Source organism: Strigops habroptila, chromosome 7, assembly GCF_004027225.2.
Source record: "Strigops habroptila isolate Jane chromosome 7, bStrHab1.2.pri, whole genome shotgun sequence".
NCBI classification, from domain to species: Eukaryota; Metazoa; Chordata; class Aves; order Psittaciformes; family Psittacidae; genus Strigops; species Strigops habroptila.
In genome coordinates, this window is record NC_044283.2 from 19597850 (window position 1) to 19612614 (window position 14765).

At 38.9% G+C, this 14765-nt stretch overlaps 1 protein-coding gene across 1 annotated transcript; it reads right to left on the minus strand.

Annotated features, from left to right (window-relative positions):
- Positions 1-871: 871 nt before the first annotated feature.
- CCKAR (cholecystokinin A receptor) lies at positions 872-8090 on the minus strand. The gene is made up of 5 exons (XM_030491940.1): positions 7575-8090; positions 6578-6829; positions 4317-4578; positions 2761-2888; positions 872-2126 (listed from the first exon to the last, which is right to left on the minus strand). The coding sequence occupies exons 1-5, from the start codon at positions 7693-7695 to the stop codon at positions 1600-1602; spliced, it is 1290 nt and encodes a 429-aa protein (XP_030347800.1). The 5' UTR covers positions 7696-8090; the 3' UTR covers positions 872-1599.
- Positions 8091-14765: the final 6675 nt, after the last annotated feature.

A 14765-nucleotide genomic window follows, 5' to 3' on the forward strand; every position in this document is an offset into this window, starting at 1 on the left:
CATTGTTTCTATGGATTGTGCATAAATAGTGGTTAGAATTGTGGGGTTTTTTAATTTCCTGTCTGTCGACAAACTGGATGCAACAAAAATAATGGCCGAAGTGGTGTGCTAAGTTGTATGGGTAAACCATGTCAGGCATTATCTGAGTGCAGAACATGGATCTGGGTGCGTGGGACTCAAACCGTATTTCCAATTTAAAACCATTCTGTAAAGACATCAGATTTTCCTGATTAAAAACCTAGAGAGAGATTATATTTGGTATCCACATCTACATTCCATGCTGTGCTCAAATTTAATCTCTGCTTAATAACAAGTTTTTTAAATAATATTGATTCAGGTGGAAGATAGAAGCGTTTCCAACAGGATATTTTCACAAAACAAAATAAATGACCTGAACACCCACACTCACCTGTGCGCTGCGCAGGAAAGAGACTGCGATCCTCGCTCAACAAAACGCCAACAATTACATCATTCCAAGTGTTGAGTCATGTTTACAAATACGTGTGCATGGAGAAAATCGTGTACTTGGAGAAAAAGCTTAGAAAAACTGTTTTCTGATGAAGTTTTTCCACCTTTGCTCATTGTGCGTGTTCTTTCTGCCTTTTTACATCCAATGGCTTCTATTTCCACATGGGCAGTACCATGCCAGGGGTGACTGTAAATATATATCTGTGAAGCATGACTACCCTAGGCATCATCCTACGTCTTCAGTCCTATGTCTTTTGTAAAATCACCTCCTTGCCTTTATGCCAAGCATTTATCCCTGGGCTTCCCAGTGTCACAAATTCCACACAAGCCTTTGGGGCTTATCTAAGACCCTGCCACATTTACGTGTGGGTGCTTGCAGCTGCACAGAAGAAAACCACTTCTTTGTGCTTATTCGATGGGGTTTATTTAAACCAAAAATACATTAAATTATGTTAATTCAGGTTATTGCCAAAGTGAAGAATGCGTTCCATCCACAAAGTCACCAATATTTATTTTTATTAAAAAAAAAGATGAGAATATTTTACTTAAAAGCATTATTATTTGCACACGGACAAGCCCATTCTCCCCACCCCAGAATTATTCTTTTAATTGACCATGACACCAAAATGATCTCAACATGGATTAGCTCAGCTAAAATTACATGAAAAAAATACTACAAATGTAATGGAAAGGTTTTGATTTTGAGGCATAGATATTGAAGTGAAGACTACAATACACGTATTCATGTTTGAGGAGAATCTATTAATGTCTTGGAAATTTTAAGAGATACTCAGAACTGCAGCTGAAAACTGAGCAAAACCATTCATGTAAAGGACACCAATTTTTACAGGAGAATTTATGACAAATAGAGCATCTTCTAAGGCTTCTTATAAAGTCCCTTATCTTCAAAGAGCCCTCTTCCTCCTTTGTACTTTTGAAGGGAAAACGATAAAAAGCTCAGACAGTGATAGCATCCATTTCCCATAAAATTCTCACTGCGTTTACTGTCAGCTGAAGTGTTTCTTTACCTCAGAACTAAATCACATTCAGCTGATGCCACAGTCACTTTCCAAGACCAGATGATAGACACTTGAATTTCTGTAGACCACTTGTTGCCTCTTCTGCCATAGCTCAGGGGGGTGCAGATGCATTCATGTGCGTGTAAGAACATTTGGAGAGTGAAGCCCCTGTTGTCTTCCCCTCTTCTTCATCACCAACCTCTCCCCGTATTGCAGGGGGCTTTTGCTTTGCACAGCAGGTGAAAGTGTCCAGAAAACCCATGCGGAAGCGCTTGTTCATAAAGCAGTATATGATAGGGTTCACACAGGCAGAGGTGTAGGACAACAGATGGATAAAGGAGATGGGAGCCCCTGAGAGACGCTGGTCTGCCGAAGTGGTGTCAAACGCGCGCCAGGCATTGACACTGAAGATGGGAGTCCAGCAAAGGAAGAACAAAATGACTATCACCATCAACATGCGGATGACGAGTTTCTTGGCCATTAAGTTGGCAGAAGAGCTGCTGCTTCTCACCCTGTCTATTTTGCTATGGCTGGTAGCAGAGAGCTGTTGCAATGGCATTTTCCTTTTTCTTTTGGTTTTGTTGAGGTAGCATCCATCTCCGTCCTCATATTTGGCACTGCAGCTACTTATTTTTCTTTCTGTACATAGAAGTTAGTGCTTAAATAGTTGGCAAAACATCTCTTAACAGTGATTCAAAATAAAAAATTAAGAATGGAGCGTAAGTCTAAATAAATAACATGATTCATGGCTGAACAACTGCTGCAGAGAAGGCACTGGCCTACTTCTGAGTCAGTCGGGTATCAACTGCTCTGTATCCACTATCTCCCAATATTCTCAAGTCCTAGCTCCATAAAAATTGATGCAAAGGATGTAAGAACACTGTTTGCCTTAGTATTTACAGAAGATAGTTTTCAAAATTATATGATTCTATCTAAATTTGACAAATTTGTTTTGTGGTGTTTACTGACAGAAATGGTCCTCATCCATGGCCAGAAAAAAAATAAATCTTGGTATTTCCATAATAAGCAAATTAAAATTTAATATATCCTGCCAAGAGTCTTTGCAAACAAGACATAGGTGAGGAATTATCTGCTAGTGGATAACAGAATAACTGCAGTCAACAAAGGCATCTGGCAGGTTCACGACCATAGCTGGCCATAATGATCATTTTTGCAAATAGACAATTTTGCTTTCAGTAGCCTCAAGATGACTGCTTGGATCTTCAACTCTAACTTAAAAGAACCCCAAACCTGGGTATAAATGTATTGTTACCTCGTGAAGGTTTTCTCTGGCTGGCATCAAATTTTATTCCTCTGTAGAGTTCCAAAGAAATGAGGCCATATGCAACCATCATTATAATCCCAGGTATAAGAAAGAGTATGAGCAGCAGGAAGGTGTACCTAAAGAATCAAAAGACAAACTGAGACCGGGGAACAGCACAAAACCAGAAAAGCTCCTTTTGCTCCAGGCAAGAATGGGGGGTGTGTATGTGTATGTGTAGCATTTCAAGATTTTTCTGACATTTTTTCATGCTAATACAAAGCATTGTTTTGACAGCTCTGGAAATCAGGAGCTTCCCACCTCTTCCTCTTCTTCCCCCAGAAAACTACAGCAGGAACAAGGCTACTGTGGCTGCAAAACATCCATCACCCAATCTCTGCAGGCCCTGAGGAAATGGGCACTTGCACAGTGGTTAGAGGGAGGAGAAGGTTTCTCTGCCCGTGAGCAGGGCTCCCTGCTGTAACCAGATGCCCTGTACCTTTGAAAGATGTAAAAATTGCCTTGCAGAAGCCAAATGAGCTACTGCTGATTCTCGAAGGAGCCCCTGGTATTGGCAGTCACTTCTTCATGAGCCAAGGGCCATGGCACATGTGGGCAGGGACAGGGTGGCCACGACCTGGGCTTTCATCCCTGCAACCATGCAGAGCTCCCAGGGTGGCATCCCAGGGCCAGCCACCCTTGAGCTAAAGGACACAGCTTTTACTTGGTTACACCTCTGTTAATCTTCTAGGCAGTTTCTGTAATGTGATTACAAGTTGGGAAATAATTCTGTTTAACTGCATTCATGAGCCTACGTCTTTTCTGCTCCCCGGGACTTTGGCGCAAACTTACTAATGCACCTGGGAATCCACAGCACCAGGGAGAGAGAATTTTCCCCTGCACCTCCCTCCTCATCTGTACTCACATTGCTGAATACGTGAGACTACAAAAGCATTAATACAAATTTACTATGTTTGTGGATACACCATACTGAAGTGGTGCATACTTTAATCTTGTTCCCAGTTCCAGCTGACCTTCAGTATCCAAAAAACTCTTACATCTTCTCAGTGCCAGTTAAAATGTTCAGTCATCGTGCAAGGACACAATGTCTAAGTAATATTGCTGCTTCTCTGCTTCAGAGGACCGTCAGACAAACAAATTAATGGGCAAGGCAGCACACAGAAGGGCTCTTGTATGTGTCTGCTTTTCTCAAAGATTAATCAAGGATTTCTCTGAAAATATTTAAGTTTGTGTATAAATGAGTCAAAGCAGTACTCCTACTTGAAGAGTGACAGATGCTTGTTTTACAGCAACAGTAGGGGTTTAGCAGACCACAGTGTGAGAATCATTGCCATGTTGGGTATCATTCCTATGACAAGGGAAAAGTCATACAAGTGTCAAATGTAAGCAGCTTAAATTTTTTTTTTTTTTACTTCTTAAATAAGCATGATAGAAGTGTTAATGTATGCTGAAGGTTAATACTTGATTTTCAATAGGCTTAATGCTACCATGAAATCCTGTTTTCTGCCAGATAATTACGCATTTGCTAACAGTCAGTTATGTCTTACCAAGACTGCTGAATGACATCACTTGGCCAAAGGAGCCGACACATATTTGCTGTGGTGTTGTTATACTTGGTGAAAGGTACCAGCTTGCTGTAAATTGGGTATGGTGCCATGATGGTAAAGGAAACACACCAGGTAGCAGCAATCACCTTCAAGGCATGAGATTTTGTCTGCCAGACCCTGGACTGCAGAGGTTTGCAAATGGCACTATATCTCTCCAAAGATATGGCAACCAGGTTGAATGTAGACACGCTTACAGAGACACCTATATATATATACAATAAAGAAAAAGGTTATTCCCTTGCCTTAAATGTTCATCTTATTTTCAAATAGTCTAGCTAACTTTCCGAATGCATAAGGAAGATGAAATACAGGATTATTTATAATCTAAAATATTTATAAATATCATACTGATATAGTCAGTGAAGAATATGTGGGCAATGGGTCTGGGTCTGCAGACTGATGTTCCTGCTCTGCACTTCTCTAATGCCAGAAGAGAAAAGATTCGCTCTGTCAAACCATGAAATTCTGATAACAGGGAAAGAAGACACTTTTCCTCCTAATTCTTTTCTTTACTACTGTGGTTTATGCACTTCACTTTTTGGACTGAAATTGAAACAAGCATTCGAAATCAGTGGGATTATGCTGTTGACTACTCTTTTAACACAGAAGTTCACAGTCCTCCTTCTACTGCTCCGAATTTTTTAAGCATCCTGCTTGACTGGCAATCTGATTTTCTTGTTCAAGAGAATTAAATATGCTATCACTTTTTAAATTAGATGCTAATGGAGTTACAAAGTGGAAGTGAAGTCATGAAGCAGAATCTTTGTCCTTCAAATGCCCTTAACTTCTCCTGTTCATATATTATAAAATATAGTGCAGTGGTCTGTGTTTCTGTCACTAAGGTGCCCCAGTTTATCACTGCAAGATTATAAATATTTCTTCCTAACTTTGTCACAGTTTTTTCTTTCAGTAAATGAGTTTCATTTAATAATCTTTGTGAATGTGGGTCAAAATATAAAATGCCAATACCTTTATAATTTGCTCTACACAAATTATCTGTAATTTAATACAAGTCTTCCTACATCTTAAAATGAAAATTTTAGCATAGGTGATGCAATGCATGTCAGTGTCAGTTGAAGGCCCTGTCAACCTCAACTGATAATGGGAAATATCTACATTCTGTCTTTTAAAATAAAGCACCTTCATAATGAAAAACTTCATGTTTGAAAATATTTCACTGGATTTTTTTTCTTTTTTTAAGTAATTTACACAGTGTGAAACAGGAGGAAGACAACAACGCTTCAGTAGTGGTTTGTGGTATTTATGGCAGCAATTCATTATAATTGTTTAAACATGGCCTTTAGTTTTATTGGTTTTATCTACAAAAAGATGTTGATTTCCCATTCGCACACTTTAGGTGTGTACTTTCACATCACAGCAAAGTTCTCAAGGGCACGGGTTGAAAGGGAACCTGAGGTTTCTCTAATGAACTGAGGGTGCCCCAAGGTAGCAAAAACTTTACACAATGTTCTCCATTTTTTTTCTTTTTTAAGAAACAAGCAAATGCACAGGAAGTATTGGAAGTGACACAAAATCACTTACACAGACATACATAACCCAGGCATTCTGAAACTCCTGGCTCCACAAGTAAACCGGGTATGGCAAGGCATACAAAAGTGAGGTTTCTTAAACTCAGCTTCTGAAACCTGTATCTGTATGTTGTGGTATCCTGGTGAGCTCTGATCACACCTGGTCTGTTCTCAGAAAGTGCTTGCTTTCTGAGAAAGTGCTAACTTCCAGCTCCACAAATGGCACCTACTTTGGTCTGGGTTTATTTCTTTTTTCATGTATTACTGCTACCAGAAATCTGTGGGCAAAATCTGCCCTTAGTGAGGTCCGTGCAACCCTGTCATTCCTGGTGGGTGATCTGACCACTGCTAATAAATCTGTCAGTGACAGGTAAGCAAGCACATGTGCTGGGTTCCTCATTAAAGCTTGATCATGCAGCATACTTCTCACTTAACCTCTCACTGATCCAGCAAAACACTTCTACATGTTGCTAAAATTAAGTGGGTGTCTGCTTTTTGTTGGATCAGACTGAGGAAACCAGAACCATTATGACACTATGAAGTTGTTCCTTCGTGGTTTTGGTAACTGTTGAATGGCAGATGGAAACGATCAGTATTTTACTGGTCTTTAATGACCTTCTCACCTATCTCATTAGTCAGTCTTCAAAATAAATATGAATTTCCAAGACTTACCCATGAAATAAGTGGCAGTTTTGCAAACGGTGCTTCCAAAAATAAAATCTTTCAGCAGGTTGGGGATGAGGGTGAATGGCATGCAGAACAGGCAGAGCATCAGGTCGCTGACTGCTAGTGACAGCAGAAATGTGTTGGTGACTGTTCTCATCCGCTTGTTCCTTATCAGCACTGTGATTACCAGGATGTTCCCCAAAACACTGAGTAGAAATATCAAACAATACAGCAGAATCCGAATTATCTGATGCAAATCTGAAAATTGTCACAAGGAAAAATCAGTTACGCAGTAAACAGCTCATAGACTAGTATCATATGTTTCATTCTTTAATCAAAATTTAAAAGCCTTTCTGTATTCAGTTTTGTTAAGGTTTGTGTGTTTATACCAATGCAAAATCAGTGGAAGTGCTGCAATTTTTAAACTTGTTCTGATCTACCTGAATTGCATATCATTAAAAGATAATAGCAATAAAGTGTACATTTGGAGAGCCAAATTCAACTTATTAAAAGGACATTCTGTCCACAGTATTTTGGGTGCACCACTCACTCACCATAGGAGATTCTCCTTTATGCAGAAGAAACGATACAGCAATCAAAAATATTTTAGTACATGCATATTTTTTCAGCCTCAGGATGCTATAATTTCATATATAATCACTTTGATACATGGCATCAAATCAGATAACTTCATTGTTATTGAATTGCTGAAAGAGTATAAATTATGTTTCTCCAAATCCTTAGCAGAACTGTTCACTTTTTGTCCCCAATAGTGCTACTGTTTTAGTTCTCCATTATATCCAGATTTTGTTCTACTTGAATTTTACCTTGGAAAACCAGCACATAGTAATTCTTCCCTGCCTGTTTCTCATCCTAACTTATCAGCAAGCAGTTGATTTTGTATTCCCTCACAGAAAAAGCTTTGCGTGTCTGTTTCTTTCCATAGTATCTATTTCCAGCTAGAACTAAAACTGCCTGGAAAAATCTGTTTTAATATACATACCTTTAGAAGGATAAGGTGGATCATCCACACAGAAAAAAGTGTCATTTTCCAAGATGATATCGCACAGGAAAGCAGTAAAATTGGTACTGTTCCCGAGGAAGCTAGCATCAACTATTTCCATTCTTCAGTGTCCACAGGTTAGCTTTGATGAAGAAGAGGGTGGGTTTGTAACTATCTGCCCATTCTTGCAGTAAACAAATACATTTCTGAATGAAATCTCCAGAAGAAATACAAGACAGGCAGTTGTGCAAGGAAGCTCTTCTAACTCTGTCAGGAGCACCTGGCACACAGGTCCTGTTCAGGCTGAACAAGATCTATTCCAGGGGCACAGAAGGCAGTCCAGAAAAGCAAAGCATGCATGCACAGACACGCTCATACATATGCACGCACATCCACACACACACACACATCCCCTCTGGTACTTTTTTAGATCCACCCTTTTCTGTTACTGGACTACTGTGGGGATTATAAACAGGCTAGAAAAAGATTACAGCATTAACCCCTTGCAAGATTACTCCTGCTCACATCTCTGCAATATTTTTCAGAGAGAGTCTGTTATGCCATGGCAAACAAATCACAACCAATGAGTGATCAGAGTGATAAAACCATCTCTCAATCAACAACATTTAAAATGGTAAGAGTAGTTGAATAAAAGGGCAGAGAAAAGAAAAGCATACTGAAGATTTTTCATGCTGTACATGAGAACAATTCTTACCTTCATATTTTTCAGAGCAGACTAAAGACTGGGTATGCTCAGAAAAACAAAAGCTGTTACATTTATCTCTTTTGGTGAAATGCTGACTTCATACAAAAGCACTGTATGCACCTGATCCAAACCCCTGCAAGTCAATAGAAAGATTCACTAATGTCAATGTTCTTGGATCAAGCCTTATGAAAGTATAATATCAGAATTGTTGGTTAATATAAGCAGAAGCCTACACATTTTCTCAGTGCGAGGACTTGTATATGACTCAGATATAAACTTGATGAACTGATAAACTGTGGCACTTTAGTTACGCATTAGTGTAAAAACACAACGATCTTGTTTGTTTAGAAGAAACCCTTTCTTCTGAGTTCTGCTTTTGAATACATAAATATTGTCCTCTCTGGTGTTTTCACAAAGTCATGGGCTTTTAACTTCCCGCATACAGCTTGTTTATCGCAAAAAATGTAAATTAGTATTATAAATGAATCTCTGCTATAACTCAATGAACACAAATCACACATTTAAAATCTCTTCTACTTAAATAGGCAGAGCAATAACAGGTTCCTGACAAGAAGTCTGAACCCCTTAAAGTTGATATACACAGACTGAAAGGCCTGGATTTCTTTTCCAGTCTCAACAGCTTTGCTTTATAGTGCCATTAACGGGAATAGGTATGTAGGAGAGTAGAGATGAATAGTTACATCTGAAGTTCTAATTTTTAAATTATCTTTTCTTTAGCAGATTAATTATATTTTTTCCATTTCTTTTAGAGATTTTTTGCAGTTTTTAAAAATCTGAGATAAAATTACTCAAGCTGGTGATTGGTGTATACAGTGTGTGACTGTCTCAGCTGAAAAAACCATTCAGTCCAGCAGGAGATTAATCTAGAATGACACATTCTCAAAATGGGTGAAAATCATATTGAAGAAACTAAAATATGCTTCCATTTCGGCAATGATTGAGCATTAAGCTTGAACATTAGGTACCAACATCACTGACACATGTTTATTTCTTAGCTGCCCATTTAATCTTTATTTTTTTAATATGTTTTCTCTGGTTAGATTGATGGGTGCTACTAATCAACCACTCTATTAAATGAAAAATGTTGCCCATCTCATTAAACATAGAAATGTTTTTTATTGTTTTAGTTTTGAATTTATTTGTAATTATTCCAGTTTTTCCTCAACATTTTCTCTGACAATTTAAAACTCTTGTAATATCCCAAGCAGCTGGAATGTCAGCCAAGACAGGTGCCGATTTAGTAATGGTAATGCGCAGGAAAAGTAATGGATGCTTTTTGGAAAGGCTACTGAACCTAAGTTGCTTTTTTGCTCATCTTCATAGACAACAGCAAGATGCAGACTAGTCTAAGCTGCCCAAATTTCTAGTTAACAACTAATCTTTCCTACAAAACTTACTTTCTATAGAACAAAAATCAAGGGCAAACCAACGCAGACCAAATTTTGTAGCCTATGTCTGCCTTTCTAAGGTGTCCTTTACACCTGAGATATAATCCTGCTTTCTACATGCATATGAGACCCACTTCAATGAAATCTTTACATTTTAGAGTGTTTTCTTTTGTCATGAAGTAGCATTCAGTCTGAACAATTTTGAGCTTTGAGAAACCTTTGTATATCAAAAGAAGTTACTATAATTATTTATAATTATTTTAATGGTCTGACGTGCTGCAAAACACAGGCTGTGTAATTGTGTTTAGCAATTTCTTTACTGAATTAAATAGCCTGTAATGGAGTTTGAGTCTTTCTGTAAACAAGATGTCAAATTGTTGTTCTGGGCTTAGTCTTAATGTGGAAGAGATCTTTTTGGATTCCTGGCACCTTCTATTAGATTTGCATTAGAGAAATGATTGGATATGTATTCAGCTGCAGCTGTGTTGAATGACTGATATTAGAAGTATTTTTATTTACCGTATTATTTATTTACTGAAGATGTGTGCTATTTGAGATTGGGTCTCTCTCAATTCATTTTTAATATACAGTTTGTATACTGGTTGTACCATTGTACTTTTGGGGTGAGGGGTTCATTGCTAGCGTCCTGATGAGTTACAGCTTGGTTACTCCTGTACCTTGAGGAAGCAACATTACAGCGAAGAGAAAGATTAGGTTTTACTGATGTTGTCAAACATAGACTGAGACTGTGCACTTGTCAACACCTGCTGGGCTTCCAGACTTGCTAAACTGGGTTGCATAAAGTCTTCCATGAAGTCTTCGGGACTTGGTTAAAAAGAAGAGAAGAAATGGAATGAATGAAGGGCCGGGGGAGACATTGTCAGTGATCAGGAGGGAAGACAAGATTAGGGGGATCATTAGGGGGATCATTGCAGTCAAACAGATTACACTGGGGCTATTGTCTCTCACTGTATCATAATGGACAGTGAATTATCTTTCTGAAGTTATCATGCCTGTACCTGTCATGATTTTGTCAGGTTGGTTATTCACTCCTTGTAAACAAGCAGCTGCATACCTTCCATTAGCATTGTGGCCCAGGTCTAAAATATTTTCTAGTTTTTCTACAGTCTTCCACAAATGCTGACACAGAAAGATGAACCAAGGATTTAAGTTACAGCATATTAAGTTTTTGTGTTTTTTCCTTTTCCCTTCCAAATAATTCCTGTAATTCTATTTGCTTTTCTTATGACTATTGAGAATTGAACTGATGTTTTCATGGAAGAACCTACTGTTAAGTTCAGCAGTCTCTTTCTTGCCTAGTAATATCTAGTTTAGAGCCCTACATTATTCAGGAAAAATTACAATTGTTTTCTGCTTTGCAGTGATTTTTATTCTCCCATTTTATCAGAAAGAACTTTCTTCAGTTCTACAAAGCCAGTTTTTGCATCTCTTCTTGAATAACTTGGCATCAGTACAAAACTCTTACACCTCACCCTCTTCCCCTTTCTGGAGCTTTTGAAAGAGATGAACAGCTGTAGCAAATCTTCCTGTGGGGCTTCATTCATAATTGCCTTTCACTCCTGCTTTCCATTCCTACTTTTTATTTCCAGTGTTCTAATCATACTGTTCCCTCTCTCACCCAGACCAATGGTCTACTTGTCCATGGTGTTAAAAATTACTCCTGAACTCCTGCTTCCCTGATTCTTCTTGTTCTTTCTGGCAAGCAAATCCAGCTTTGGTCCCTCTGTCCCGTGAAGTCTTCCAGGGTTATCTGTGAACATTGGTCACCTTGTGTTAAAGAATCTTAGGCCTTAGGAACCTCCATCTAGATAAGTAATGAAGAAACAAAACAAGAAATGATACAGCAGCTCAATGATGTGAGTTGAGCTCACAGCATGAGGCAATAATGTTTCAAGTTAAAGAAACAAAACACACAGCCTGAAGCATGCATGCAAGTCATTGAAAAACTCAGCATATATTCTACTAAGTTATTAAGACTTTTAGCAGCACTGCCATCACTAAATCACCAGTTATTGATGGTTCATTGGCTCTGGGTCCACATGATGCTCATGGATGCCAGGAACTTGGCTTCCAAGGATTTGCCTCTGATTGCCAGCCTAAGGGGAGAGTGCCTTTTTCACTTCTGTCTTTGTTTTTCCTGGGAGAGAAGGAAATCAGACCTTTCTATTACACTTTTGCAAAGGAAGCCCTGAGTCATGTTTTCATTGCAGCTCAGTTTTTCTGGATGTGCAAATTCAGATGATATTTCTCAAGTTTATTGTCCTGAATTACATGTGAGCAGATGGCTTCATCTCTTGTCATTCATGTCTTCCCAATACAAGCCCACTGGTGGTGGCAGTGGCAGAACCAGGCTGTGCGTAAAAAAGCTTGTCATGGCCATGCTACATGGAGAAGGCTGAACTGTCAGAAAGCAGTGGGGTCTTGTAGCTTGGCACAATGTTCTTCACCTCTGGAAGTCCTGGACACAGGTGGCCATCAGCGGTATGTACCACTGCAAGGTCCCATTAACCTCCTTGCTCTCAGTGGGGTGAGAGGCTGGCCGGGGCTGCAGTTCAGTACAACAAACACTATAAAACCAGTGCGTGTCTCTTGCATCAGTCTCAACTGTATGTGGGAAGGTGTGAAAGGCAGCTTTCCTGGGAGAGTAAGAGCCCCATACCTAGCCCCATCCCAAGGGATGGGCCCACTACAGTGTCAAGACATGCATCATAAGCACATGAGGGCTGAAGTCGATGAGGCCAGCAACCGTGGCCAGAGACTTCATGTAGTCAGCAGAAATGCAAAATGGACCAAACTGCCTTGGATGCATCCTGCTTTGTGAGGGCTCTCAGTAGAGTCATGTACCGTGCAGACAGCAAATGAGAGCACAGTGGTGGGAGGCAGCATGTGGAGCACAAACATGAAGGATTGAGGTGTAAGTACTGAGCCATGGTTGACTCCAGAGGGTACTAATTTCAACCAAAAGCAAGTTTGGAACAAGTGAGGGAATGCTATCTTGTGCAAATCTCAACAACTGTGTAGTTACTGTTTAAACCAAACTGGATCATCCTGTTCATATGCTCAGGTCTCTAAATCTATAAGGTGTAGCTTTCCTCTACAAAATTTGTGCAGACCATGTGTCCAGAGATTTTGATCAGTTTTCCTTTTGTGGGTGCCAGGCTTACAGACTGGCTCGTAATTCCATGGGTTTAGTCCCCCTGGAGCCCTTTTTAAACATTGGCATCACATTAGCCCATTTGTTTTTCCTCTGGCAACAACGTAGTTCTAAGCGAGAGATTACATATCATGTTTAATAATTCTACGATTTCCTTTAGCAGCCTTGGATGAATACCATCTGGTCCTGGGCTGAGCTGGATTCAGTGTTTGCTGGTTAAATTGCCAGACTAAATGAGTAAGAATTTGCCATAAACGCTTGACTCCCCTTTTGGAGCGGATTTCTGCATGAAACATGCTAAGATCAAAGAGTTTTGTTTTTCTAGGCACTTTTTGCATAGATTTACTCAAATGTACAGCCAATAATCTTAATGTTTGGGCAGTTATGACTTGCCTTTTTAACATCATTTGTCTCCACTACATTTAGCTAATTGTATGATAGATCACTCTCCATGCAGATCAGTATCATCTAATTGTCTCTCTGCAAGCTTAAAGAGAGAGACAAAAGGATGCTGCTTTAATGAAATGGTTGCTAATCACAGAGGATATTTTATTATTTAGGAGAAACAAAAGAACCTGAATGTCTGTCTCACTTGAACTTAGTCATGCATTATTTGAGATATTGGAAGTTTTAGGCAAGAACTTCCTTTGAGTTGGCTGCTTTACTGACAGCATTAATTTATTAATAAAATTGCCTTTGTTAATTAGGAAATAATTTAGGTACCATAGTTTGCCTCTGTAGATAGTTTAGAGAAAAGTATCCAAAAGTTCCTGCATTCAAAGGGGAGCAGGACTCTAATCCATGACAACAAAAGAATCTGCCATTTTATTTTTTTAATTATTATTTTAGCCTTAATGCTTTTTTTCCCATATAATGTCAAATACCGAACACACTGTCTTTGCAGCCAAAACAGTTGTTGTGATCTGTCATTTCATGCTGTGTGCATAACGCTTTTCTTGTCCAAAACCAAACCACATCAATTTACAGTTGTCTTATTCTTTTTCCTGAAGAATAAGCATCTGTTCTGTTTTTTCATTAACTTGACAAAGATCTTTACTTAAATAGAAACTCCACTTGTAAAATTATGAATTTGGAAAAGCTTACCTTTATCTTGTGTCAAACCTACAAATAATTTTGCTTTATTGCCAGGTCTTTTTTGTCCTGGCAAATGAAATACAGTAAATGAATTAGAAGAAATATATTCGGAAAGTCATAATCTATTTCTGTTCTCACTTGCCAGGGTTATGTTGGCATTAGGCCACTGAGTCAGTGTTACTCACACAGAAACAAACTACAGGGAGATCTGAATTAGGCCACACTTCTGGAGAACACAAAATTCTCAGGAACACACTGATTTTAAGCCTTTTCAAGGTGATCTGATCTTCAGTCTTACCAGTTGTCTCACAGTAACTAATTAAGACCTGATTCTATCACACTCATCTGAACTCAATAACAGAAGGGTGAAATTTACTTCAGAGCACCTTGGCATACCATCAGTGATTTCTGAAATAGCATTCACCAACTGTAGAGGGGATCAAAGGCAAACAAGTTGCTCTTGCTACCCCTGCAGTGCATTTCCAATGGTCATGGATGACAGTGCTGTGGCATGTAGCTTAATAAATGCCTGGAAGATGCCACAGATCTTGATAGATGATACTCCATCTGGATATCTCTCTATGTGTATTTTAAATTATTTTGGGCGTGACCACTTTTCTTTCTTTGGAAATGCCAATTCACAGTATTTTAACTTCTTGGGATGATTTAACACATGGCTCAAGAGGTCACTTTTTTTCGGATTATTTTAACACCATCAGGTGTTTTAACCATTAATGGGCTCCTTTGAGCATATTTTTGCATGCTAAACCAGCGTCAGTCAAAGTCAAAATCCATCACATGTTCTA